General features: G+C 53.4%; 10 protein-coding genes across 10 annotated transcripts; 3 read left to right on the top strand and 7 right to left on the bottom strand.

The window, feature by feature from the left end:
- Window positions 1-18: 18 nt before the first annotated feature.
- P168DRAFT_254698 (mitochondrial 54S ribosomal protein uL1m) lies at window positions 19-1190 on the bottom strand. The gene is made up of 3 exons (XM_024834420.1): window positions 881-1190; window positions 245-809; window positions 19-196 (listed from the first exon to the last, which is right to left on the bottom strand). The coding sequence occupies exons 1-3, from the start codon at window positions 1129-1131 to the stop codon at window positions 104-106; spliced, it is 909 nt and encodes a 302-aa protein (XP_024692500.1). The 5' UTR covers window positions 1132-1190; the 3' UTR covers window positions 19-103.
- Window positions 1191-1333: 143 nt separating this feature from the next.
- P168DRAFT_327925 (glutamate--tRNA ligase GUS1) lies at window positions 1334-3732 on the top strand. The gene is made up of 2 exons (XM_024841293.1): window positions 1334-1633; window positions 1719-3732. Exons 1-2 carry the CDS (start codon window positions 1370-1372, stop codon window positions 3597-3599), a joined length of 2145 nt encoding a protein of 714 aa, XP_024692499.1. The 5' UTR covers window positions 1334-1369; the 3' UTR covers window positions 3600-3732.
- A 1354-nt stretch (window positions 3733-5086) lies between these two features.
- P168DRAFT_237418 (putative plasma membrane H(+)ATPase) lies at window positions 5087-8338 on the top strand (the record flags this gene model as incomplete). Its single annotated transcript, XM_024833560.1, has 4 exons — window positions 5087-5525; window positions 5597-5820; window positions 5880-6578; window positions 6632-8338. The coding sequence occupies 4 exons, from the start codon at window positions 5087-5089 to the stop codon at window positions 8336-8338; spliced, it is 3069 nt and encodes a 1022-aa protein (XP_024692498.1).
- Window positions 8339-8665: 327 nt separating this feature from the next.
- P168DRAFT_305198 (NAD(P)/FAD-dependent oxidoreductase) lies at window positions 8666-10491 on the bottom strand. The gene is made up of 3 exons (XM_024838909.1): window positions 9969-10491; window positions 9086-9904; window positions 8666-9010 (listed from the first exon to the last, which is right to left on the bottom strand). Exons 1-3 carry the CDS (start codon window positions 10192-10194, stop codon window positions 8874-8876), a joined length of 1182 nt encoding a protein of 393 aa, XP_024692497.1. The 5' UTR covers window positions 10195-10491; the 3' UTR covers window positions 8666-8873.
- Window positions 10492-11260: 769 nt separating this feature from the next.
- On the bottom strand, window positions 11261-11910 carry P168DRAFT_319359 (uncharacterized protein; the record flags this gene model as incomplete). The annotated part of the gene is made up of 2 exons (XM_024840272.1): window positions 11261-11503; window positions 11557-11910. 2 exons carry the CDS (start codon window positions 11908-11910, stop codon window positions 11261-11263), a joined length of 597 nt encoding a protein of 198 aa, XP_024692496.1.
- A 979-nt stretch (window positions 11911-12889) lies between these two features.
- Window positions 12890-13822, bottom strand: P168DRAFT_297754 (SDR family NAD(P)-dependent oxidoreductase; the record flags this gene model as incomplete). The annotated part of the gene is made up of 2 exons (XM_024838203.1): window positions 12890-13204; window positions 13256-13822. The coding sequence occupies 2 exons, from the start codon at window positions 13820-13822 to the stop codon at window positions 12890-12892; spliced, it is 882 nt and encodes a 293-aa protein (XP_024692495.1).
- Window positions 13823-14858: 1036 nt separating this feature from the next.
- Window positions 14859-16009, bottom strand: P168DRAFT_237961 (phytanoyl-CoA dioxygenase family protein; the record flags this gene model as incomplete). Its single annotated transcript, XM_024833587.1, has 4 exons — window positions 14859-15323; window positions 15381-15567; window positions 15616-15708; window positions 15783-16009. 4 exons carry the CDS (start codon window positions 16007-16009, stop codon window positions 14859-14861), a joined length of 972 nt encoding a protein of 323 aa, XP_024692494.1.
- Window positions 16010-16468: 459 nt separating this feature from the next.
- Window positions 16469-17432, top strand: P168DRAFT_319355 (phytanoyl-CoA dioxygenase family protein; the record flags this gene model as incomplete). Its single annotated transcript, XM_024840271.1, has 2 exons — window positions 16469-17091; window positions 17153-17432. 2 exons carry the CDS (start codon window positions 16469-16471, stop codon window positions 17430-17432), a joined length of 903 nt encoding a protein of 300 aa, XP_024692493.1.
- A 134-nt stretch (window positions 17433-17566) lies between these two features.
- P168DRAFT_345196 (Zn(II)2Cys6 transcription factor) lies at window positions 17567-19881 on the bottom strand (the record flags this gene model as incomplete). The annotated part of the gene is made up of 6 exons (XM_024841859.1): window positions 19847-19881; window positions 19551-19790; window positions 18869-19480; window positions 18498-18769; window positions 18240-18444; window positions 17567-18168 (listed from the first exon to the last, which is right to left on the bottom strand). Exons 1-6 carry the CDS (start codon window positions 19869-19871, stop codon window positions 17567-17569), a joined length of 1956 nt encoding a protein of 651 aa, XP_024692492.1. The 5' UTR covers window positions 19872-19881.
- Window positions 19882-20338: 457 nt separating this feature from the next.
- On the bottom strand, window positions 20339-21685 carry P168DRAFT_282596 (fungal specific transcription factor domain-containing protein; the record flags this gene model as incomplete). The annotated part of the gene is made up of 3 exons (XM_024835992.1): window positions 20339-20445; window positions 20541-21534; window positions 21587-21685. 3 exons carry the CDS (start codon window positions 21683-21685, stop codon window positions 20339-20341), a joined length of 1200 nt encoding a protein of 399 aa, XP_024692491.1.
- Window positions 21686-22970: the final 1285 nt, after the last annotated feature.

Raw genomic sequence — 22970 nt, 5'->3', positions numbered from 1 at the left:
CTCTCTCTTAGACTATATATTTGAATGAATTCCCATTATACACCAGCTCCTTCCTATTGAAACATAATCTGTACACCCAAAACAAGTCAATGGCTAATTTAATTTACATCCCGCGCAATAAGGCGGTGTCGGGGGAATTGTCGCTCGAGAACTCTCCGGTCAAGCTGAAACCAGGCCCATGGGTGGAACTCAGCACCTATAATTTGTTAGACCGATCCAATTGAAGATTGAGGAATCTGCATACCACTTCGTAGATCTCCTTCGTGATACGGTCGTTCAGACCAGCGGCGTCCTTCTTAATCTGGTTGAGGGTGGCACGCAGGTTGTCGCGCAACTCCTCGGGCGAGAAGCGCAGCTGGCCGATGGGAAGTCGGATAACCGCATCACGCTCGCGGTACACGGTACCGCCACGCAGCATCTCGACGCGGTTGGCGACGTCTTCAACGACGGTGCCCGTCTTCGCGCTCGGCATCATCCCTCGGGGACCGAGGATGCGGCCCAGCGCGGCCTTGTTCAGCGCTTCCAAACTGTCCGGGTGGCAGATGACGCGGTCGAATTCAAGCTGTCCGTTCTTGACCTTGTCGAAAACCTCCTGCTCACCGACCAGAACGGCGCCCGCCGCGCGCGCCTCCTTCTCGTGTCTCGACCCCGGCGGGCAAATCACGCAGATCCGCGACTCGGTCTGGACGGAGTGCGGGAATCGGAGCATGTTGCGGATGACGGGTCCGTCGCGCTTCGTCTTCAATCGAACGTGAATCTCGTACTTGGTGACTGCTGGGTCACGGCCAACCTCGAAGGCGCGGATGTACCTGCGGGAAGAAGAAGTGGTCAGCCAGGCGGTCTCTTTCTCTCTTCCGGACTGAAGTTACGGTCGACCTACCTCATCGCGTCGCACAGCGCAAACTGCTCCATATCCTTGAGATCCTTTTGAACGAAATCCCGCGGTCCCTTGCGGGCTTTCTTTGCTGCCTCCTTCTCCTTCTTCTCCTTCTTCCCTTTCTTGAAACCGCGGGTCTGTTGTTGGAAGCCGGCGAGGAAAGGAGCCATTGGCGCTTGACGGAGAGGAGGTCGGCATAATGACAAGACACTCCTTGCCGCGGACGGCAGGAGAGAGCCGTATGAAGAGGACATGACCGCTGGAGAGGGAACGTGGGTGGATGAAGAGTGGTGTGGAGACAACGAGCGACAAGACAAGAACGGTCGATGGAATTGTTTTCTGGTCCCGAAAGCTCTCTCGGAGGTTCGGGGCGGAGAAACGCGGCGCCCGAGTCTGCCCAATTATCAGCGGGTGAAATTGCCCCTCCAACTCTCCCCCACTTCTCCATCTTGTTCAGTCAATCCTGCACGTTCGAAGGGATCGAATTCAGTCATGTCGAACGTCAATCTTACTTTGGCCACTCGGGCCAATCAAGCCCTGTTGCTTCCCGTGCTTCTGGTTGCGACCTCTATCAATGAGTCCCGCCCGGAGCCGGTCATCCAGATCACCTACGAGGATGCTGCGGAGCTTCAGCAGGGCGATAAGGCCGTGGTCCAGTTTACTGGAACCAGTGGCACTCCTGTGTATGGGACTGTGAATGCTCTGCGGGAGTTGCAGTCTAGCTTCCCTTACTTGGAGAGCAAGGATGAGCAGCTGGTAAGTCGGACCTGCACTGCCGTGGCGTCTAGACGGGAAGAAAAAGATAGAGGACCCTATGTCTAACCGGAAATGATCCAAACAGGAGAACGAGTGGCTCTCTCAGCTCGAGTCTTTCACTACGCTCGACTTCAAGGCGCTGGACTCCCAGCTGCAGCGCCTGAACACCCACCTGCTTCTGCGGTCGTTCGTGGTTGGATACGCCCTCTCCACTGCCGACATTGCCCTCTGGGGTGCCATCCGGGGCAACCGGGTCGGTATCTCGGCCGTTCGCAAGGGTGCGCTGGTCAACTTGACCCGGTGGTTCACTTTCCTGGAGGAGCTCTGCCCCTGGGCCACTGCTGCCATTGAGGCCCTCAATGCCACCGCCAAGGAGAAGAAATCTGCCAAGGCCAAGGAGGGCGCCAGCTACGACATCGCCCTGCACAACACCGATAAGGGCGTTGTGACCCGTTTCCCCCCGGAGCCTTCGGGGTACCTGCACATCGGACACGCCAAGGCTGCCCTCCTGAACGACTACTTCGCCCACGAGAAGTACAACGGCACGCTGCTTGTGCGTTTCGATGACACCAACCCCAGCAAGGAGAAGATGGAGTTCGAGCAGGCCATCGTCGAGGATCTGGCGTTGATGGGCATCAAGCCGGACCGTACCAGCTACACCAGTGACTACTTCGATGAGCTGTACGACTACGGTGTGCGCATCATCAAGGAGGGCAATGCCTACGCCGATGACACGGAGAAGGAAGTCATGCAGAAGCAGCGCATGGACGGGTTGCCTAGCGCGCGCCGTGATGCGTCGGTCGAGGAGAACCTGGCTCACTTGGAAGAGATGAAGACGGGCAGCGAGGAGGGACAGCGCTGGTGCATCCGCGCGAAGATGTCGGTCGACAACCCCAACAAGGCTATGCGTGACCCCGTCATCTACCGCTGCAACCCCAGCCCGCACCACCGCACTGGCACCCAGTGGAAGATCTACCCAACCTACGACTTCTGCTGCCCGATTGTCGACTCGATGGAGGGCGTCACTCACGCCCTGAGGACCATCGAGTACCGGGACCGAAACCCCCAGTACCAGTGGTTCCTGGATACCCTGAAGCTCCGCCACGTGCAGGTCTGGGACTTTGCGCGCATGAACTTCATCCGCACCCTGCTGTCGAAGCGCAAGCTCACCAAGCTGGTCGACGAGGGCGTGGTCTGGGGCTGGGATGATCCCCGATTCCCCACCATCCGCGGTATCCGCCGTCGTGGTATGACCATTCCCGCGCTGCGGGAGTTCATCCTCAAGCAGGGCCCGAGCAAGAACATCACCAACCTGGACTGGACCCTGATCTGGGCCACCAACAGGAAGTACATCGACCCGGTTGCTCCCCGCCACACGGCCGTCCTCAAGAAGGGCCTGGTCAAGGCGACCATCACCCAGAAGGGCCCCGCGGCGCCCTACTCGGAGGAGAAGCCCAGCCATGTCAAGAACCCGGCCGTCGGCAAGAAGAAGGTCGTCTACAGCAGCTCGCTCCTCTTCGACCAGGAGGATGCCAAGAGCTTCAAGCAGGATGAGGAAGTCACGCTGATGGGCTGGGGCAATGCCATTGTGCGCAAGATCACGGCGGACGCCGCGGGTGTTGTCCAGGAGCTGGAGCTGGAGCTCCACCTGGAGGGTGACTTCAAGAAGACGGAGAAGAAGGTCACCTGGCTGTCGGCGGACCAGGAACTGGTGCCGGTGGAGCTGGTGGACTTCGACTACCTCCTGAACAAGGACACTTTGCAGGAGGAGGACGCTCTCGAGGACGTGCTGAACAAGACGACCGAGTTCCGCGAGGACGCCGTGGCCGACTGCAACGTGGCCGACCTGAAGCAGGGCGAGATCATCCAGTTTGAGCGCAAGGGATACTACCGTGTCGACCGGGCCTACGCGCCGGGCCAGCCGGCCGTCCTGTTCAACATCCCTACCGGCAAGACGGGCAAATAAATGCCCATAATCACGGTAGGCTATGACGCCTTACGTTTGGAATGGATTTGATGAAATAGAACCGAAGACGATCCGTTAATGGTCTAGATATACATCAATAAACATTATCAAGCATTTCGTTCCTCAATCCTGCATCCCCTTGAGCAACTAGGCTGCAACCAATCTTTCTTCCGAGGCGTGCGGTTGTCGTTGCATCCGTAGGTACTGCCAAGCGGGTGGTGACGGCATGGATATCGTCTGCTCACCTCGCTCTTTTGCATCTGGATTTCAACTCCGTAGATCATCTTTCAATATTTTCATGATTTCCTCAGGTTAGAAATGTAGTTCGGTAAATGGACTTGGTACCGTTTCGACTGGTATCCAAGAATGAGGCGCTCTATCTCTATGGGTGACCTACAGTACGGATGGTTCTACCCTTCCTCCAAGTGGACGGACTGCGAATTTTCTGCAGTTGGTCAGTATCATTCAGCTTTGACGGGCCAAGATCGTCTTAAAGAATCTCCCTCCGTATATAGTCCAGGAATGACGCGTGGTGATGTCTGTTCATCTCAACCCTAACGGCCTCAGGCCTCGATGAGTCAGGACTTGGTCAGCCATACTTTTTCCCTTTTCGTCTTATTCTTCTTCTTCTTTTTCTGTCTTTCTTCCTCTTCTCTTCATCATTCGTCCTTCACTGTGGATCCATCAGAGTTACATACCCCACATCGGTCGATCGTCTGGTTTGATGATCATTTCTCCGATCTATCATGTACAGCAGATCGAGATGTTGATGCAACCCCTCTCATCTTGGTCTCCCCTGTCGTCTCCTGTCGACTCGTTCCACGGCTCTTCTGCGACCAAACCCCTCCGGTAGTCAGCCACAGCCATGGAAATCAGTCTCGGCTCACTCGGTTCTTTCGAGTCATTTGTTGCATGGGCCCTATCATATACTTCGGTGGGACGCCAGAGCAAATGAACAGCGTTTGTTCCCTGGTGTACCCGGCCCGCAGTCCATCGGATCCCTCGGGTAGACCTGGCAAATGATCTACGTCAACAATGTTCAAGCCATGGTTGAATCAAGGAGTCGTGGCTCTAATCACGCTGGTGTCCTGAGCATGACAGGCACTGCCCCAGCGGTGCCTTGCCGAAAGGGGTAACACAGGTACCTATCACCACTAAGCTTCTCGGAAATTCTCCCGGACTCGACTACGTCAGCATGATAATCTTTGTGCGATGGTCCCTGTCAGTGGGATCCGCTGCCTGTTCGAGTATTGATCTTGTACAAGCCCATCGCTGCAACGCAGTGACTATCTTCTCGTGCCAGTCCTACAACATCCGTTTTTTCTTTTTCTCTCTTCTACTCTACATACTATCGTTACTACGTTTGACCTCTCGTTTCTGTCTCTTCCCCTCCCCAGGTCCGTTCATTTGTACTGTACGCGGCGGTGTGCGAAGAGCAGAGGGCCTGCGAATCGAGTCCCCCCTACTTTCATACCATAGCCGTCAAGATGGCTCAGCAAGGCGGCGCTGCCTCCGGTGACGTTGAACGCACGGCGCCAACTCGTGGCTCAACGTCCGAGGGGCGTGCCTCTAGACGTGTCTCCCGGGTCTCCTACAAGGAAGATTATGCCAACCTTGACGAGTATGGCAAGCTCGTCAAATACGTTTCCACGTACCGCGAGGGTCGGGGAGATGAAGGTCAGGAGGACGAAGAAGTGAAAAGAGTTTGGTACGCTCCCTGGAAGAAGCGCAAGGTTCACGTCAAGCACAAGCCCGCAGAAGAAGGGCAGTACCCGGAAGAGTGGCGCATCACCGATATTCACCAGGGTCTTTCCTCCTCGGAGGTCCACGTTCGACGACGCAGTTCCGGATGGAATGAGCTGGTCTCGGAGAAGGAGAACCCAATCGCCAAGGTCATATCGTATTTCCGAGGGCCCATTCTCTATGGTAAGTTGTCACCCTTGGGAGACGACCACTCCATTCAGGCTGCGAATACAGGAGATCTAACAGGACTGCAGTCATGGAGCTGGCCATGCTTCTTGCCGCCGGTCTGGACGATTGGATTGACTTCGGTGTCATTATCGGTATTTTGTGCCTGAATGCCGCTGTGGGTTGGTACCAGGAGAAGCAAGCCGCCGATGTCGTGGCCAGTTTGAAAGGAGACATTGCCATGAGGGCGAAGGTCATCCGTGATGGACAAGAGCAAGAGATCCTGGCCAAGGAACTTGTGCCTGGTGATGTGGTGTGTATACCTGAAGACCGGCTTTGTATGCCTTTCGTCTCTTTCTAACGGCACGGTAGATCGTCATTGGCGATGGCAACGTCGTTCCGGCTGATTCCAAAGTGGTCTGTGATGTTAATGACCCCAACGGATGGGAAGAATTCCAAACCATGCAGACTCAGGGGGATCTCAGCAGCACTTCGGAATCTGATATCGAAGATGTGGATAACCAGGGTAAGGACAAAGAGACTGAGAAACAGGGTGAGGGGGGCGAGGAGGGCGAGGGGAAGCCGACTCCGAGACGCAGGCGAGGCTACCCGATCCTGGCCTGCGACCACTCGGCCATTACTGGAGAGTCCCTAGCAGTGGATCGTTATATGGGCGATATGATCTACTACACGACCGGCTGTAAGCGTGGGAAAGCCTACGCCGTGGTCCAGACTAGCGCAAAAACCTCGTTTGTGGGTAAAACCGCCAGCATGGTGCAGGCCGCGCGCGGCGCGGGCCATTTCGAAATCGTCATGGACAACATCGGTACCTCGCTCCTTATTCTCGTCATGGCCTGGATCCTTGCAGCATGGATCGGCGGCTTCTTCCGTCATCTGCCCATCGCCTCCCCTCGCCAGCAGACTCTCCTCCATTATACCCTGGGTTTGCTCATCGTTGGTGTGCCCGTCGGTCTCCCCGTGGTGACCACCACCACCATGGCCGTGGGTGCGGCCTACTTGGCCAAAAAGAAGGCGATTGTCCAAAAGCTCACGGCAATTGAATCGTTGGCGGTAAGTCGTGCCTGTCATGCCGAGAGGGAATATCATAGCTAACCTAGTATCAGGGTGTTGATATCCTGTGTTCCGATAAAACCGGCACGCTTACAGCCAACAAACTAAGCATCCGGGATCCTTACGTTGCGGAAGGCGTCGACATCGATTGGATGTTTGCAGTGGCCGTACTGGCGTCGTCCCACAATATTGAATCTCTGGACCCGATCGACAAAGTAACGATCCTCACGCTCAGGCAGTATCCCAAGGCGCGCGAGATCCTGCGTCGGGGCTGGATTACGGAGAAATACCAACCCTTCGACCCAGTGTCCAAGCGTATCGTGACCGTTGCAAGCTGCGATGGCGTCAAATACACTTGCACCAAGGGAGCCCCCAAAGCTGTGCTCCAGCTGACCAACTGCCCCAAAGAGACCTCCGACCTCTACAAATCCAAAGCGCAGGAATTTGCCCACCGTGGCTTCCGCTCTCTTGGTGTTGCGGTGCAGAAAGAAGGCGAAGACTGGACCTTGCTTGGCATGCTCCCGATGTTTGACCCGCCCAGAGAGGACACGGCGCACACGATCCATGAAGCCCAGAACCTCGGTATCAGTGTTAAAATGCTTACTGGTGACGCGTTGGCTATTGCCAAGGAAACTTGCAAGATGCTTTCGCTTGGTACTAAAGTGTACAACTCGGACAAGCTTATTCACGGCGGTCTGAGTGGAGCGATGGCCGGGGACTTGGTTGAAAAAGCAGATGGATTTGCAGAGGTCTTCCCCGAACATAAATACCAGGTGGTCCAAATGCTCCAGGACCGAGGGCATCTGACTGCGATGACCGGAGATGGTGTGAACGACGCCCCGTCCTTGAAGAAAGCGGACTGCGGTATTGCCGTGGAAGGTGCATCGGAAGCAGCGCAATCAGCTTCGGATATTGTGTTCTTGGAACCAGGCTTATCGACTATCATTGACTCGATCAAGGTGGCTCGGCAGATCTTCCACCGGATGAAGGCGTATATTCAATACCGTATCGCCCTCTGTTTGCACTTGGAGATCTATTTGGTCACGTCGATGATTATCATTAATGAGAGTATTCGCGTGGAACTGATTGTATTCCTGGCCCTCTTTGCGGATCTGGCAACCGTGGCAGTGGCATATGATAATGCCTCGTTTGAACTCCGACCTGTGGAGTGGCAATTGCCGAAGATTTGGTTTATTTCAGTGCTTCTCGGTCTCCTCCTTGCGCTGGGCACCTGGGTGGTCCGCGGTTCCATGTTCCTACCGTCCGGAGGTATCGTGCAGAATTGGGGCTCCATTCAAGAGGTGCTGTTCCTGGAAGTGGCGCTCACGGAGAACTGGCTCATTTTCGTCACTCGCGGGGCAGACACATGGCCATCAATCCACCTAGTCACAGCCATCCTGGGCGTGGACATTCTAGCTACCATCTTCTGCCTGTTCGGTTGGTTCACCAACGAGACGATGCCCACCCACCCAGCAGACAAGTTCGTGGAGACAACCAACGGCTGGACGGACATCGTGACCGTCGTCCGGGTATGGGGCTACTCGCTAGGCGTGGAGATCGTCATCGCTTTGGTGTATTTCATGCTGAACAAGTTCAAGTGGCTTGACAATTTGGGCCGAGCCAAGCGCGACAAGGGCGATCTCAAGATCGAGAACCTGCTCGGCCATCTGGCGCGCCTTACCCTCGAGTACGAGGAGCCCGGCAAGCCCAAGGGCCGGTTCTTCCTGGCTGCAAGCAAGGAAGAAGAGGAGGCGGAGTAATTTACTGTGCCTTTTGGGTAGGCGTCACTATCGTAATCTGTTTTGGTTTATGGGGTTGGGGGTATTCGTATTTGGGTATGATTGTTTGGTTGTTTGGTTTTTTATCGCTTGGTTTGTTTCACGGGCAAAAGTTCGACTGTTGGTGGAAGGAGGGGAGGGAGCAACAGTAAAGAAAGAGATATATACGTGCTATGTTGATTTATCCACTAGTAATAGCTTCGATAATAATAATATTAAACAGTATGTGCGGTTCTAGTGTAGCTGTATAAAACCACAGGTATAGCATAGACTGGCTACGCGCGTAGTCGTTACACATTACTATATACGCAACAAACAGCAGCCTCTTCTAGTCCAGGAACAATTATGATTAAATTAATTAAAGTAGCTTTTCATAAGACGTTTTTGTTCCCACCCAAGCGAGGCATCTATGCCCGAGTCCCACAAGTGATGTGGGCCGTCTCAGGCTGTAACTAGAGCACGCAAGCATGCACATACATCATGGGATATTACCTTCTTTTCCAGCAAAGAAAGCAAATTACAGCCCACGAGCCTTGTTCCACACCTCGTCGAGGTCGTTGCCCATCGCGCGCTCGGCTTCTCTCTCCATAACGCGGCGGGAGGGCAGGTTGCGCTTGCTGATGGAGTGGTTGGCTTCTTCTTTGGCGAGTTCGACTATTTTGGTTGTTAGTGGGTTTTTTTCAATGGTTTTGATATATGTGAGGCGGAAGCAGGGGGGGGTTAACATACCGTGGAGGAAGACGGCAGCGCGCTTGCCGCTGAACATGGCGTGCGGGACGTTGGTGCTACCATCGCTGTTGCAGTCGCCGATGGCGAAGACGCCCGGGAGGGTGGTGCGCATTCCCGGGTTCGACTGGGCGTCGATCTTGCCGTCGATCATGGCGAGGCCGAGACGGTCGGGGAGGTCGGAGCGCTGGGCGGAGGGGTAGTTGGTGATGAAGGCGTTGCGGTCTTCGTGGGAGCCGTCGACGAAGTGGATGCGGAAGATGTCGAACTGGCGGCCGTGGTTATCCTTGTTGGCGTTGCCGTCCTGAAGACGCTCGAAGGAGGCGATGACGCGGTTGTCGACGCGCACGCCGTACTTGTCGAACTGCTTGCGCCAGTCGGGGTTCTTCTTGGCGATGGCGGCTTCGGCTTCGGGGGTCTGCGTGCCGTTGAGGTAGACGACGATGTCCTTGTTGAGGGTCCAGATCTCGTTGACGCTGGCTAGGGAGTCTGGGAGGGGGCCGAGGATGCCGAAGGGCTGGTCGCGGTGCTCGAAGCCGTCGCACCAGGGGCACCAGTAGACGCCCTTGCCCCAGGCTTCTTCGAGGCCTGGGGTGTTGGGCAGGATGTCGATCATGCCGGTGGCTAGGACGACCTTCTTGGCGTAGTACTCTTTGCCGGTGGCATCGGTGGCTTTGAAGAGGGTGTCGGTGGCGTCGCCGTCTTTGGGAATGGAGATGGGCTCGATTGTCTTGATCTTCTGGTCGATGAAGGTGGCCGTCTCGTTGTAGTTGGTGGTGATTTGATCGCGGGCGAGGCCGCGGAATTCGCTGGGAACGGTGCCTGGCGAGGTTAGTCATTTGACAGGAGGCGGGAGTGATAACTCAGAAAAGGGTAGATAACCTACCATCATTCCCGATCACATCGTGCATGTTGCGCGTGGGGTCATTGCGGTATTCGTGCGAGTCGAACAAGGCCGCCGAGCGCCTCACCCGCGACAGTCCGCTCAGGGCACTCAATCCGGCGGGGCCGCCACCGACGACGATGGTCTCGAAGTCAGGTTCTGGGGTGGCGGCGGCCAGAGCCAGAGAGAGGGAGGCGAAGAGAGAGTAGAAGACCGATTTGGGGGCCATGATGAAGAACCGTCAACCTGGAATGGACGGGAGAGGGTAGGTAGGAAGCTGTATGGCTGGTTGACTGGTCGCGGGGCCAGCCAGCATCCCTTATATACTCTCCCGGATCCGGGATGGAGACGGCAGTCGCACCCTGACTGCTGCAAAGTAAGATTGCTGAGTGCGATCAGCCAGCCAAGAGACTCGAGTCCACCTTGCACGGTCGTACAGGACATGGCTGGCCGGACACGGCGGGATCGGCATGGCGCATAGTGTAGCCTATTATGGAGCCGAATCGGGCGATTTGTGATGGTCCGATGGTCCGATGCAGGGAGAGATGCAGATTAGATTGACGAGGACTCGGAGTCGGACTCTGCAAACAGATTGAAGAATGCGTGACTGGAGGGGAATTGAGTTATGGTGTGACCGGGATGCATTGGTCGGCTGTGATCTGGACTGGAGCCACTCGGGACTGTCAGCTTCGCTTCAGCTGAATGCATGTCCGGTGGAATAGGAACGGTGGACCGAATGAACTGGATTTCAGGGGAGGTGGATCAGCGAGGTGCATAATCAATAAGTCCAATAGACTCGTTAGTTGATGCATGGCGCCGATCCTTGCGGGTTTGGTGGGTCTTCCGCTGAGACAGGAGCTGTAGCTGCCTAGAGGATTGAAGAATGGTTTGGGATCATTGAGGTGGGAAGGAGAGAAATGGAAAGATAGAGAGACAATGAGAAAGAACGTGAAGTGAAAGAAGAGTAGAAGATGATGAAGAAACAGACGAGAAAGAGAAAAGATAGTAGAAAGTCACGGGATCGACAGCCCTAAAATGATATCGATCTATATATATCTCTGAGATTACTTTGGAATGATGCTGCAATTGTTTATTTACGATCGGAATGTCAAGAGAATCTGCATGTTGAATATATTTCTCGATATATATTGGTCTCGAGAATGACCAGCTTTACCAGCGATGAGTTCATATTAGAACGTAGATCTATATAACATGACCGTGTTTCGCTTCGCATAGATGCTCAACCCCTTCCTGATAACCCTTGATATTGATACTCATTGCTGTGACCAGCAAACTTATTCCAACTGCGTCACCAACTTCCCTCGATTTCCCCCCTCAAACAACTTCATCCAAACAGCCGGTATATCCTCAAATCTCACCGAACACACCGTTTCACTCTCCGCATCAAGAACCAACTTCCCCTCCTCAATAGCCCTTCGCAGCACCGCTCTCGCTTCGTGTGCCTGCGCCGCATAGTCCAGAACAATAAACCCTTGAATCCGCAGCCGCATGGTAATGACCTGGAACCAGTTCTTGAGCTGGACTCCGTCGTCGCTGTTATACCCTGATATAGCGCCACACGCCGATATACGGCCGTGTAGGGCCATGACGGGGAGAATGGCGTCGAGAATGTTTCCTCCCACGCAGTCGAAGTAAAGGGTGACTCCGTCAGGGGCAGCTGCGTGGAGATCTCGCCGATGCCGCGCGAGGCCATCACCTGGTTGGTTTCGATGGGCGTGACGTACAGCCGTCCTGGGGAGGCGCAGGAATCGATCCATGTGCGCTGCGCCGGGTCGTTGGAGAGGTAGACCGTTTTGACGAGGAGTTCGTTTTTGCCTAATGGAGGAATTGGGCGGGTGGTGAGGGCGAAGGTCGATTTGGGTCCTGAGAGGGTGGGCCATCCGGTTGGTTTTTGGCGGAGGGTCCAGCATTTGGTTTGAGGCATTGTAGCTTGGTGAGTGGTAAAGGTAATATTGTATTCTTCTTAGACATGTGAATGGGGATAGAGATTTGGTGGTATGTATATGTACTTTCGTGGATAGTCTGTCAACAGAGCGACACAGCTCGAGTAACTAACCCTGGGTCACTCGACGAGACAGTTTCAACATGGGATGGATTGTCCCGAGGGGGTCAACATCCGAATTGATCATGGATACGTTATCCACAGAAGGTTTAACCACGAGAGTGAAGCTGGTCCGTTGCAGTCACAGTAGGCTAATCCCCCCGAATAAGGATAGCGTACAATTAGCCCTAAGTATCCCGTTGGCAACATCGAGATCAAACCATCTGCTTGATGCACGGTTAACAAGCTATATTGAGCACCGGTACCTCTAAATATATCAACTATATCCTACCCAATGTTGACTATCTTCTCTCCACTATCCGATTACCAACAGGCAGTGAATATCATGATGGTTCGCAGACGACTCCTCCGGACACCTCCACGGAAGATCACACCAGGGGACACACCACGAGACACACCACGAAAAGATCAATTCTTTGGCTACCGCGTGTTTGCTGGTACATGTGTATTGTTGCTTGTGGTTATCCCTTTTCTTCCGCCAGCGATCGAAAGCAGACGGCAGAGGGGGTTGGGGCACAAATCGTCGACGGAGACAGAGGATCACCGGACCACTTTTGATAAATAGGTATGGGGCTCGCTGTAAGATGATACTGGAAGATGATAATGGATCTGGCGTGTTAGACTCTAACGGAATGTAAGACAGAATAAGAGCAGGATTTACCCGATTATTGGATAGATTATTGATGTCTTCTGTTTCAGGCTGATAGGATGAAGAGAACCATAGAAGCACTAAACTGTGTCCCTCTAACCTCAAAACGGTGTCTCAGCTGGCGACACGACATTGTCAAATAAGACGATATTTTTTATTACTCCCTGCTTTATGCAGGATATATCAACTACATCACATCGCCGCATTGTTCCCTCCATCGACCCGCAAATCCGCCCCAGTCATCCACCGCGCCCCATCCCCCAAAAGAAACAGCACCGCTGCCTCCAGATCATCCACTTCACCCAACCGACCCAACATTGCCCCCGCCATCCACAGATCGTGAAACTCCGGCCGTTCCACCAGCAACTCGTTGGTCATCGCCGTGCGGATGAAGCCAGGTGAGAGGCTGTTCACTCGGATATTGTATTGGCCCCATTCGAGAGCGAGAGAGCGCGTCAACTGGATAACGGCTGCTTTGGAGGCGTTGTAGTTTGAGTTCCATATTCCCTGTATCATCTGTTAGATACGTCATCAATAATGATAGTGAAAGTCACCCACCCGATTCGCCGCATGCCCAGCAATCGACCCAACAAGCACCAAGCTCCCCGATTGCCCCGTCTCCCTCAGAACATCAGCTACGCAACGCGCAACAAAGAAGCTCCCCGTTAGATTCACATCGACGACTCTTCGGAAGTCCCCTCCAGGAAGGGACAACGCCTCTCCAGCGATCTGTGTCCCCGCGCAGTTCACCAGTCCTCGGATAGGTCGGCGCTGAGCCACCGCCTGCTGTTGGATCTGGCGAACGGCAGACTGCACCGCTATTTCGTCCGTTACGTCGCACTGGTGGAAGGAGATTACGGAGGAGTCTGCCCCGCATTGTGATTTGAGCTGCTCGAGCGCTTCTGTTGGCGGGCCGGGGAGCAGGTCCAGACAGGCGACGTCTGCGCCGGCTGCGATGATCGCTTGGAGAAGCTGGAGACCAATCCCGCGGGCGCCTCCTGTTAGAATAATAGTGCGGCCTTGGAGAGAGAAGTGGGATTCGAGGAGTTGTTGGAGGGATCGTCCGTGTCTTAGGGTTTGCGGGGGATGGCACTGGTCTGTGGTGGGTGGGAGTGGGCTGGACATGCTCGTTGGGGTATAGTTTATCTATTTGGGGAGGAAATCTCGGTAAGGACAGCAGATGCGAAAGAACGGTTGCCCATTTCCGGTGTCAAATTGGCATATATACGGTGCGAGTGCGTGGTCGATTCGCTTGACTTGAACTGGCATCGTTTCGCGATAGAGTGTGGGGAAAGCATGGTCTAACCCAGTTGGTAGTGAATAGCCTGGATTTCTACTTCACTTAAGCGGCACCTATCCGGAGAAATTTCGTTGATTTATATGGAGTGAAGCAAGGATTTGTTAGTATCATCACCACTGCTTGATTTCAATTCTCATCCACTTGAACCTCCACACCATATCCCCCAGCGTCCACCAGACGTGCCACCCCCAGCCTCTATATACCTATATCGAAGGTATCTATCTATCTATCTATCTATAGATATAATGGACCAATCAACCTACACGCAATACACCACCCTCGTGGAATCCAAACAAATGCGCCTTGCCGCGCAGCAATTCTTCCACCCGGACTTCACCATCTTCAAGGACGGCCACGAATACTCCGACATGGAAGCCTTCCTGCGGGTAAAAGACGTCCAATACAACTACATGCACGAGACCATCAAAATTCTATCCTTCTACCCCGGGACTGACGGATTCGCCGTGGAGACAATGTACGGCTGGCATGCGGACCAGGATGTCCTGCAGGAGGACTTTGAGCGTGAGGGTTGCCCGGAGGGGTATATACAGTTGCGAAAAGGGGAGAGGAAGGAGACGCATTGTGTGTTCTTCTATGAGACGAGAGGGGAGAAGTTTACAAGGGTGAGGGTTTATGAGTTGGATTGATCTATAGATTATATACGTGGATGTACATATGTCTATGAGAGGCATATTCATTACGGAGACTGAATCTTTTGCTATGTATACAGAAATTAATAATAATATTTTTCATGAGCCAGTCTATTGATTCTCGATAGACCTCAATGGTAGGTTTGGTATCCAAAAGATTGGCATAAACTGCATCCTAGCTACAGCGTCAAATACATAAAGCTCAAGTCAATCAACCCACAGTAACCAGACGAGGCTTCTCCCCCTTGAAGTTCTCCGACCCAGGCCCCTCAAAAATAATCCCCTGCAAATCATGATGCTCAAAGCCCGCATTCTCCTTCAGCAGCTTGGCCGGATCATCCATCTCCACATACCCACAGTACGGCTGACTGACTGAATACCCAATGATAGCCTGCACCTCAGCGCTATATGTCTTAGCCACGTCCTTGGGAATAGCCAGATACTGATTCTCATCTTGCCGCAGCGTCCCGCGAACCATATGCACGGAGTAGATATTGCGCCGCTCGAGCGAGATGTTCTCCCCAGCTCCGTGCCAGATACTCCCAATGATAAGCAGGGCATCGCCTGTCTCCATCTCCGCCGTCGAGCACAGCGCTGGATCGGCGGGGCCGCGATCGTCGCCCCATTTGTGAGATCCGACGATGAGCTGCGTGGCGCCGTTTTCGAAGGTGCATTTCTATATAGTCAAATCAGGCAAGTCCGTTCTCACAGTGGTGCAAGGTAAGAAACTCACCGTCCCAGCTACCAGCAGTCCCAAGAGCGAACTATCGCCGCTTCCTTCCTCGTGCTCAAAATGCTGCGGCATGTCGTCGCGGTGCAATGGCTGACCGGGTGTCTTGGGCCCGCGCGTGAATGCCTGCGACACAGCGAGAATGGGGTCGGAGATGCAGATGCTGCGAGAGTCGCCCCACCAGGGGTAGCTGCATATTGTCAGCGGAGAAGATACCAAGAAAAGATTGTGTACGTACGTCACATCGCGAAGAAGCTCCTTCGAGACGGCTTGATAGAGGGGGTGATTCAGGGCTTTCTCTGCTACTGTTGGGGATTTGCCACAGAGTCCACTGATACTTTGAGTCAGTTCTCTCACTCTCTCTTTATATCTCTCTTTCTATATCCTATGAAAGAAGCAGCATACCTCAGTGGAGGATCCTCTGCGTTGAATAAATTCCCCTTGTAGACGCCCTTGCGCTGCCAGTGCGGCGCAATCTCCCTGTCGATTTGCGCGACGGTGTCAGTCGAGATGAAGTTCTTGATGATGACGCCGCCATCGCGCCGGATGATCTCTGCGACTTCTTTTGCAGATGATGTCACCGGGAGCTCGGTGACAGCGGGGTTGTTTGCTTGGTGCGGTGGATTGGGCATCTTGATTCTTCAAAGAACTCTGGTTGAATGATGAACTAGTGACTTAGGTATAAGGTAACAGTTACTGGAAAATGTGTGCCTTTAATTTGATATAAACTGTCGTGCTTTGAAATGAACCTTTCTGTAGTCTTCCCCTCACACTGCCATGTGGTTTAGATATTCTCATTCAGGAAATATAGGCTAGCATTGCCTACTTGGGTATATGTTCACCCTATCATATCGATGTGACCTTGAATACACGCCAGTCCGGCTATCTGCCCCCAATTGGTAAATCGATCCAGTTGACCAGGTTGGTTGTTGATTGTCGAGACAAGTAGTATAGACGCTGAACCTGATAGACGGCGGATTCTGGCCCTACTGTTTGATACACATACAGATATTCAAATTTCTTTATCTATATATATCAAGTGAACCATATCCCACCAAATCAAACCAACCAACCACAAGATATAGTCCAACATGATCGCCCCAATCAAGCCATCCCCTTCCCTCGTCCGCGTCCCAGCCAGCGCATCCGCGGACGAGGTGCTCTCCATCCTCCGCCGCGACGGAGGCCTCATTGTTGAAAAACTAGGCGACCCCGTCGTAATCGACCAAGCATGGACCGAGATCCAATCTGAAATTAACAACAAATCTTTCGACCACACAGGCGTGACCTTCGCCAAAGAAAGCCGACGCGTGTGCGGCCTCGCAGGGAAAAGTCCCACATTCGCAACAAAGCTGCTCACGAACCCGCTGTACCAAGAAGTCGCGCACAAGCTGCTGTCCAAGACGACGACAGTCTGGTACGGCAAAGAGAAGACCACGTCGACCAGTTTGCCGCAGGTGACGAACACTATGGCGTTCTGGCTGGGTCCTGGGTCTCAGGCGCAGGGCCTGCACCGCGATGACCAGTGCCATCATACGAGACATCCGGCGAAGTATGAGACGGATTTGGGGATCATGTTTGCGGGGACACCGTCGAGGAAGGCCAATGGGGCGACGAATGTTGTGCCTGGGTCGCATTTGTGGGATGATGAGCGAAAGCCGAGTATGGAGGAGGCGTGCCCGGCGGAGTTGGAGAAGGGAGACGCGTTGATCTGGTCGGTCTTCCTCTTTTTATTCCCTTTCTTCAGTAAGGCGTCTACGAGACTGACAACTCAGGCTGGGCTCTACGTACCACGGAGCCGGGCACAACAGCACTACAGACCAATATCGTCTGCTCCTGGCAGGGTTCATGACCCCCGGATGGTGCCGTCAAGACGAGAACCAGTATCTCGCTATCCCACTTGAGACGATCCAATCTTACCCGGAGGAGGTACAACAGCTGCTGGGCTACCGTATCAGTCGTCCGTACGGGGGGTTCGTCGAGCAGATGGAGCCGATTGACTTTTTGAAGGCGAATGGGGATTATACAAAGTGGGTTCCTGGGGATTTGATCTAATTTATTCTCGGATAGTACAATGCTGTGGGATTCTTCTTCTATTCGATGGATATATCAAGTCAATGACGGCTGGACATAACCAATACATGCAAAGCAAATACAAGCACATCCTATACAATCCCAAAATGAAAGAGTCAAAGCAAAATATTCAACTCCATCCCCTCCCTCGAAACCAAACCCCTCCAATCCCCAATGTCCCCATCCCAAACCCTCCTCAAGATCCCCACCAAGGAAAGCGGCGTCTTAAACTTCAGCGCCGCATTCATCGCCAACAGTCCCCTCTCAACCACCCCACGGTCCTCCTCCCCAAGCGCATGCAACCCGATCATAAAGACCGGCCACAGAACAGACTGCATCCAGCTAAGTTTTTGAATAGCAGCCAACGCGGCCGCTACGCCCTCCTGAATGCGGGCATCGCTGCTGGGCAGGGAGCACAGCTCGGCATAGATGTAGCATAGTAACCCCTGTCGCCAGATCTCACCGACCTCGGCTGCGCAGTTGGCGTAGGGGTCTATGGTTGAGGAGGAGGGCTGTGGATGCCAGTTTCGCACCTCGTTGAGAAGGTCGGCTATATAAGGGGTGAGACGCTGCGTTGCTTGAATGGGGTTGGCGTATGATGGGACTTGGCTGAGTTGGTGGGCGATAGTGCTGGCTTTGCGGAGGAAGTGCACCATGGCGTAGTCTGGCATGTTGCCGTACCAGTGCTTTTGCTCTTGCGCCAGTTGAAGATCGAGGTCTGGAGGGTGTGTTAGAAATTGAGTTTTTAAATGAGATCCCCCAACAGACTCGAACAGAAAGAGAGCTCACCATGCTCCGGAGGTTGGATATCAGCTAACTGCATTGGCGAGGACTTGGGAATCCACAGCGTACGCCCAATAGCCGACATCCATGTATACTGCAGCCAGAGAAACTTGCTATCAGACGGGATCCCATCGCCTTTCGTCGCATTCGCAAGAAGCCGGTGCGCCCCGCCCAGCTTGACGCTCCAGGCGCCCATTCCCGACCCAATGACCTACAATCACTTTTATTAGCGCTGCTCGTCCACGAAATATGTAAGAAGCGTACCTCAGCCGCAATGCAGAGAAGCACTGCAGCGGCCGTCGAGCGACACACGGTGCCGGACCCGACAGCCCGGCGAAACGAGTCCTGCATCGCTTGCCGGTAGGGTCCCACTGCCCATATAGGGAGTTGTCCGAGAGTCACTAGATGATTTGCCGATGCGGAGAGGATCGCGTTGTATAGGGCTTGGGAGGTCCCTGCTAATGTCGCGTAGACGACGGTGTAGGGGTTGCGGTCTGGGTCTAGGGGGTATAGCGAGGGGGCGAGGACGTCAACGACTAGACGAGGTAGGGAAGAGGGTTAGCTTTTCATTCTTTTTCTGTTGTTTTATTTCTTTCTTTTCTCATTTCTTTCTTCTATGGCCAAGAATAACTCACAATGTTTGAAGAGATAATTCTCAAACACCCCCGGATCATTCGGCGTCGAAGTGAATACACATCGATCATCAACCTCCGACAAGAGACCTCCAACGTGCTGATCTGCGCCTTTATGAGGAGAGGCGCTACACAAGTCCACCGCACCTAACGCGGTCTTGACCCTCTCCGCAGGGCGCACAGTGCCCTCCTGAGGTTCATCAAAGATGGCGCTCAACCCCGGCAAAGGTGACAAACCCAGGGCTAGATTATCAGGCCATAGAGTGGGCGATAGCAGTCCCGGTAAAGATGACGGACACGAAATATCCATTGACAGATCATCAGGGCGAGAAAATAGAAAATCGCTGGAAATAGGGGTGGGTAAATCGGGCCACAAGAATGGATCCTCTCCTGCCCCTTGTGGCGAGCTGTCTGATGCCGTCTGCGACCCGCGACGATGTCCAGCTGTATTGGTGTCATCGGGCGTCTTCATCCATGAAAATGGGTCGTTGTCTACTGGGCTTTCGAGGGCTTCCTCCGGCGGCGGTTGTGGTTGCGATGCAGGGGGCGAGCGTCCGGGGTGATTGCAGTCTGACAACCGTGGATTCCTCTGCGTGCGAACATCGGGATCCACCTCTATATCTCATGGTTAGGCCATCTTTGATAAATCTGTATAGTCCACCAACACGAAAAGAGAAATACACACCAAAAACCGCAGGACGCACCTTGCGGCGTTTCGCCCTAAGACGCGGTCGTGGAGGCCTGCCAGCACTGTCCTCCCCCCGAATCATCTTGCAGACCATCTGGCCATCGTATCCCTCGTAGTGATTGAAATCCGTCAGCCGGATTGCATATCCACCGCATTCGATGCCGCGCGATCGACAGTTGACGCATGTCGGTTTCGTCTCGTCGCATTTTTGCCGTCTTTCTCGGCAGGTCGCGCAGCCTGAAGATGCACTGTTAGCGCGAGACTACTGCTAGGTTTAGTGAGATAATCAGTACCTTTTCGCGAACGTGTTCCGGACATGATAGGGAATGATGTTGAATGTTTCAAAATTATCTATATGCTACGTAGGAAGATAGGGGATGCGCAAGGCGACGAGCGGAGATATACATCTTCACCAACATCCCCTCTTCTCCTCACCTCTACTCCAACTCCCGTATCTGTTCTCACCTTATCAACGCGAGGATGAGACTCAAGCCAACACCATCACCCGGTTCCACTAACAGGTGGAGGCGTGACGATCCAGGATGGGCTTAGATGCGGGGAGAGCACCGATCTCCACTGCGATGAGATTACAGGATAACGATTGGCTCATGTCTTGACAGGAGTATCAGGTTCGAGTTGGAGTTGATAACGAGATCCTATTAGGTGTGTCTAAGCCTAATAGGGAAATGTTTGGAGTTGATAACGAGATCCTATTAGGTGTGTCTAAGCCTAATAGGGAAATGTTTGGAGATGACTGCCTATGTTGGTAAGATTGGATTCATGGTTTAGATGATAGCAATGGTTATTTCGCTGGGCTGCTCTCGCGGTGAATGCTGAATATACAGTGTAGTAGCTGTAGACCTTGTTTCTCCCGAAAGCCATGTGCCATAGCCTGTTTGTTATAAGCGTCTGATTTAGTATTTATAATTTACCCAAATGACCAACAATGTCCCGAGTTGGGCGCCAGGGAAACCATAGAAATCATACCAGCAGCCGGGTGCGTCTCGCGGAGGATCCTGGAAACATCCTTAGCAAACTGGTAATTCAACAGCGACTGATCTTTCACCCCCCGGCTCTCATCTGGGTCATACAAATCCAGCACACGGGTGGCCGTGATGAGCGAAACGGCCGGAAGGCAGATACTGGGGAAACCCGCCCCAGGACGAGAGTCGCAGAGCGATCGCAGACTCGAGGTCAGGTTGTCCGTCGCACGACGGAGCCTTTCCTTCCAGGGAGAGGATGGGAGTGAGCGAGAGGGAAATAGTAGTGCGTGTAACAGGATACACTGGGCCAAGTGGTACGTGATATTGAGCTCGGCTTTTTGCATCGCGAGGCTGAGGCCGAGAGACCCAATTTCGGCCTGTCTATTTGCGTGTTGGAGGCTTTCTTCCCGAGAGAAGACTGCATATACGGCCGCTAGGTCGTCGAAGGCTTGCTCCGCTTGGAGATCCATTCGGACTGAGTGTGGCCTTCGCGGGACAAGTATCACGGGGGACTCGGTGAAGGCGTTTCGGGTCCACGATGGGGTGTAGAAGGTATCCAGTACATGGCCGATCTGCACGCATAGATTGATGCTGTGCAGATATACTCTATGCAGCCATCGTGAATTCCCAGGATTGAACAGCTCGACACACTCCGAAAATTCGGATCGGACTCGATCATCCATAGGCCCCATGTCTAGGTCCTCTTCTTGGAGGGAATCAGTCATGACGCTGGCATCCTTGAGTTGTCTGGGACGGCGAAGTTTGAGACTAACTCGGATATCCTGGGCGTAAATGCACCACAATAGCCGTCTGCGGACCCTGTCAAGCCCGTCGTATGCCTGTTTATGCAGGCCGAGTCGGTGCGCTGTGGATATCGCCAGACTCATCCAGTAGGCGGGATCCTTGGGGGCATTCGCTCCGTCGTGCCAGTCGCTGATTAAGAGGAGTGCTTGGATTTGAACGGTAGAGTCTGCCTCTAGTTCGCTTTCGTAGATTGTCTGTATTGCTTAGAACGCTGAAATATCACGTATATGTAGGACGTGTTCGTACCTTCGCTTTGTAGAAGAGTTCCCTCCTCAAGTCACTTCGAAACCGATACCCAGCCGCTTGTAGAGTACTTGTGTCTACGAACGCACTCGCCGCAAACATCATAGCCTGAAACAACAAGGGACTAAAATGATGCTCATCCTGGCTCACCAACATGTCATCCAAGACCCGCGGGAGATTCAACACCGGCAAACTGGGATGAACAAAGACGATATATGCGTCTATGAGCGCCCGTCGGAGGCTCACATCTGGGACGTCCAATGCATTTTTAAACTGCAGAAACTGCCATGTGTCGGAAGTCATCCACTGGAATGCCTCCGGTGCAATGGCCAGCGGCTCCTCGCGGTAGAGGATACAGCTTGAATTTGGAGTCCCGTGTGGGATAGGAGGATCCTTTTCATGGTCGATTTCATCAGGGTAAAGATCCTGGCTTGTTACTCCTAGAAAGGTGGTTGATATATCTAGCAGATGGTCTAATGGAAACGTCGGCATCACACCGGTTACTCCCATCATGCGTCCTGCTGTTCGCTTGTTTGGGGGATGTTGGTATATTCTTTCTTTCCCTAGATCGACGATCAAGCCATTAATTTCAGTTCTCGCTCCATCCTTATAAATGTTGGGGATCCTACATTTCAGTGGTCCTGCGAGATTGTCATTTGTCCGTGGCAGTCTAGTGGATCGTCTCTTGGGGCCGTAGACCCGGCGGGAGGTCTTGCTCTCGAGGTATGGTTGCGCGCAGGACTTCGCGATCGTCTCTCCAAGTTCCAAAAACTTGTCGTCTGCGGACTTTCCGATGGACTGGACCATGGTCTTGCACGGTGACCAATTTGTATCTGTGATTGCTGAACGGGTCAGTGAAAGGGCGTCAGATCACAGAGAGCACCCAGGGGATAGGAAAATGTAAAATACAACATTAGAGCTATTTGCTACGCTTTCTCTTGCGTTTGGATGATCGTCGTCTATTGAGACTCTTTCTGGACTAATTAGCCTACGTCTCCCTCCAGGTGGTACGTTGCTCCTCGGGAGGTTGGTGACTGTAGTCAGGGTTTGCACTCTGATTTCTGTAGCAACGAGCATATCACAACTCTAACTACCTGCAAACCCCCAAATGGTCCTGCGAGACTACGTCAAGTCACTGCTGGATAGTATTGCAGATAGCCTTGTGTTTGTGATACTATATATGCCATCTTTTATTCAACACGGTCTAATATCAACCCAAGGTCTCCCTACAGACACCTCGACCCAACCTTCTCACCAACCCAGATCAAAGGCTGCACCTCACAATACCTGGCCACATCCGCTCTCGTCACGTCTGACTGCAAAGCAACTTGTAGTCCCTCTAGACTTTCAAACTCCAGTGTTGCCAAAACGCGATATGTCCCGTCCT

Source organism: Aspergillus campestris (genome assembly GCF_002847485.1).
Source record: "Aspergillus campestris IBT 28561 chromosome Unknown P168scaffold_7, whole genome shotgun sequence".
Taxonomy (NCBI): domain Eukaryota; kingdom Fungi; phylum Ascomycota; class Eurotiomycetes; order Eurotiales; family Aspergillaceae; genus Aspergillus; species Aspergillus campestris.
This window is presented reverse-complemented; position numbering and strand designations above follow the sequence as displayed.

Excerpts from the sequence above, each read along its gene's own strand:
- P168DRAFT_254698 (XM_024834420.1), bottom strand. The coding sequence starts at position 1,131 with ATGTCCTCTTCATACGGCTCTCTCCTGCCGTCCGCGGCAAGGAGTGTC. Across the intron at positions 810-880 it reads GCGCTGTGCGACGCGATGAG|GTACATCCGCGCCTTCGAGG; the intron begins GTAGGTCGACCG and ends TTCTTCCCGCAG. Across the intron at positions 197-244 it reads CGAAGGAGATCTACGAAGTG|GTGCTGAGTTCCACCCATGG; the intron begins GTATGCAGATTC and ends AACAAATTATAG.
- P168DRAFT_327925 (XM_024841293.1), top strand. The coding sequence starts at position 1,370 with ATGTCGAACGTCAATCTTACTTTGGCCACTCGGGCCAATCAAGCCCTG. Across the intron at positions 1,634-1,718 it reads AGAGCAAGGATGAGCAGCTG|GAGAACGAGTGGCTCTCTCA; the intron begins GTAAGTCGGACC and ends TGATCCAAACAG.
- P168DRAFT_305198 (XM_024838909.1), bottom strand. The coding sequence starts at position 10,194 with ATGGCCCCCAAATCGGTCTTCTACTCTCTCTTCGCCTCCCTCTCTCTG. Across the intron at positions 9,905-9,968 it reads CGATGTGATCGGGAATGATG|GCACCGTTCCCAGCGAATTC; the intron begins GTAGGTTATCTA and ends TAACCTCGCCAG. Across the intron at positions 9,011-9,085 it reads CGCTGCCGTCTTCCTCCACG|TCGAACTCGCCAAAGAAGAA; the intron begins GTATGTTAACCC and ends CAACCAAAATAG.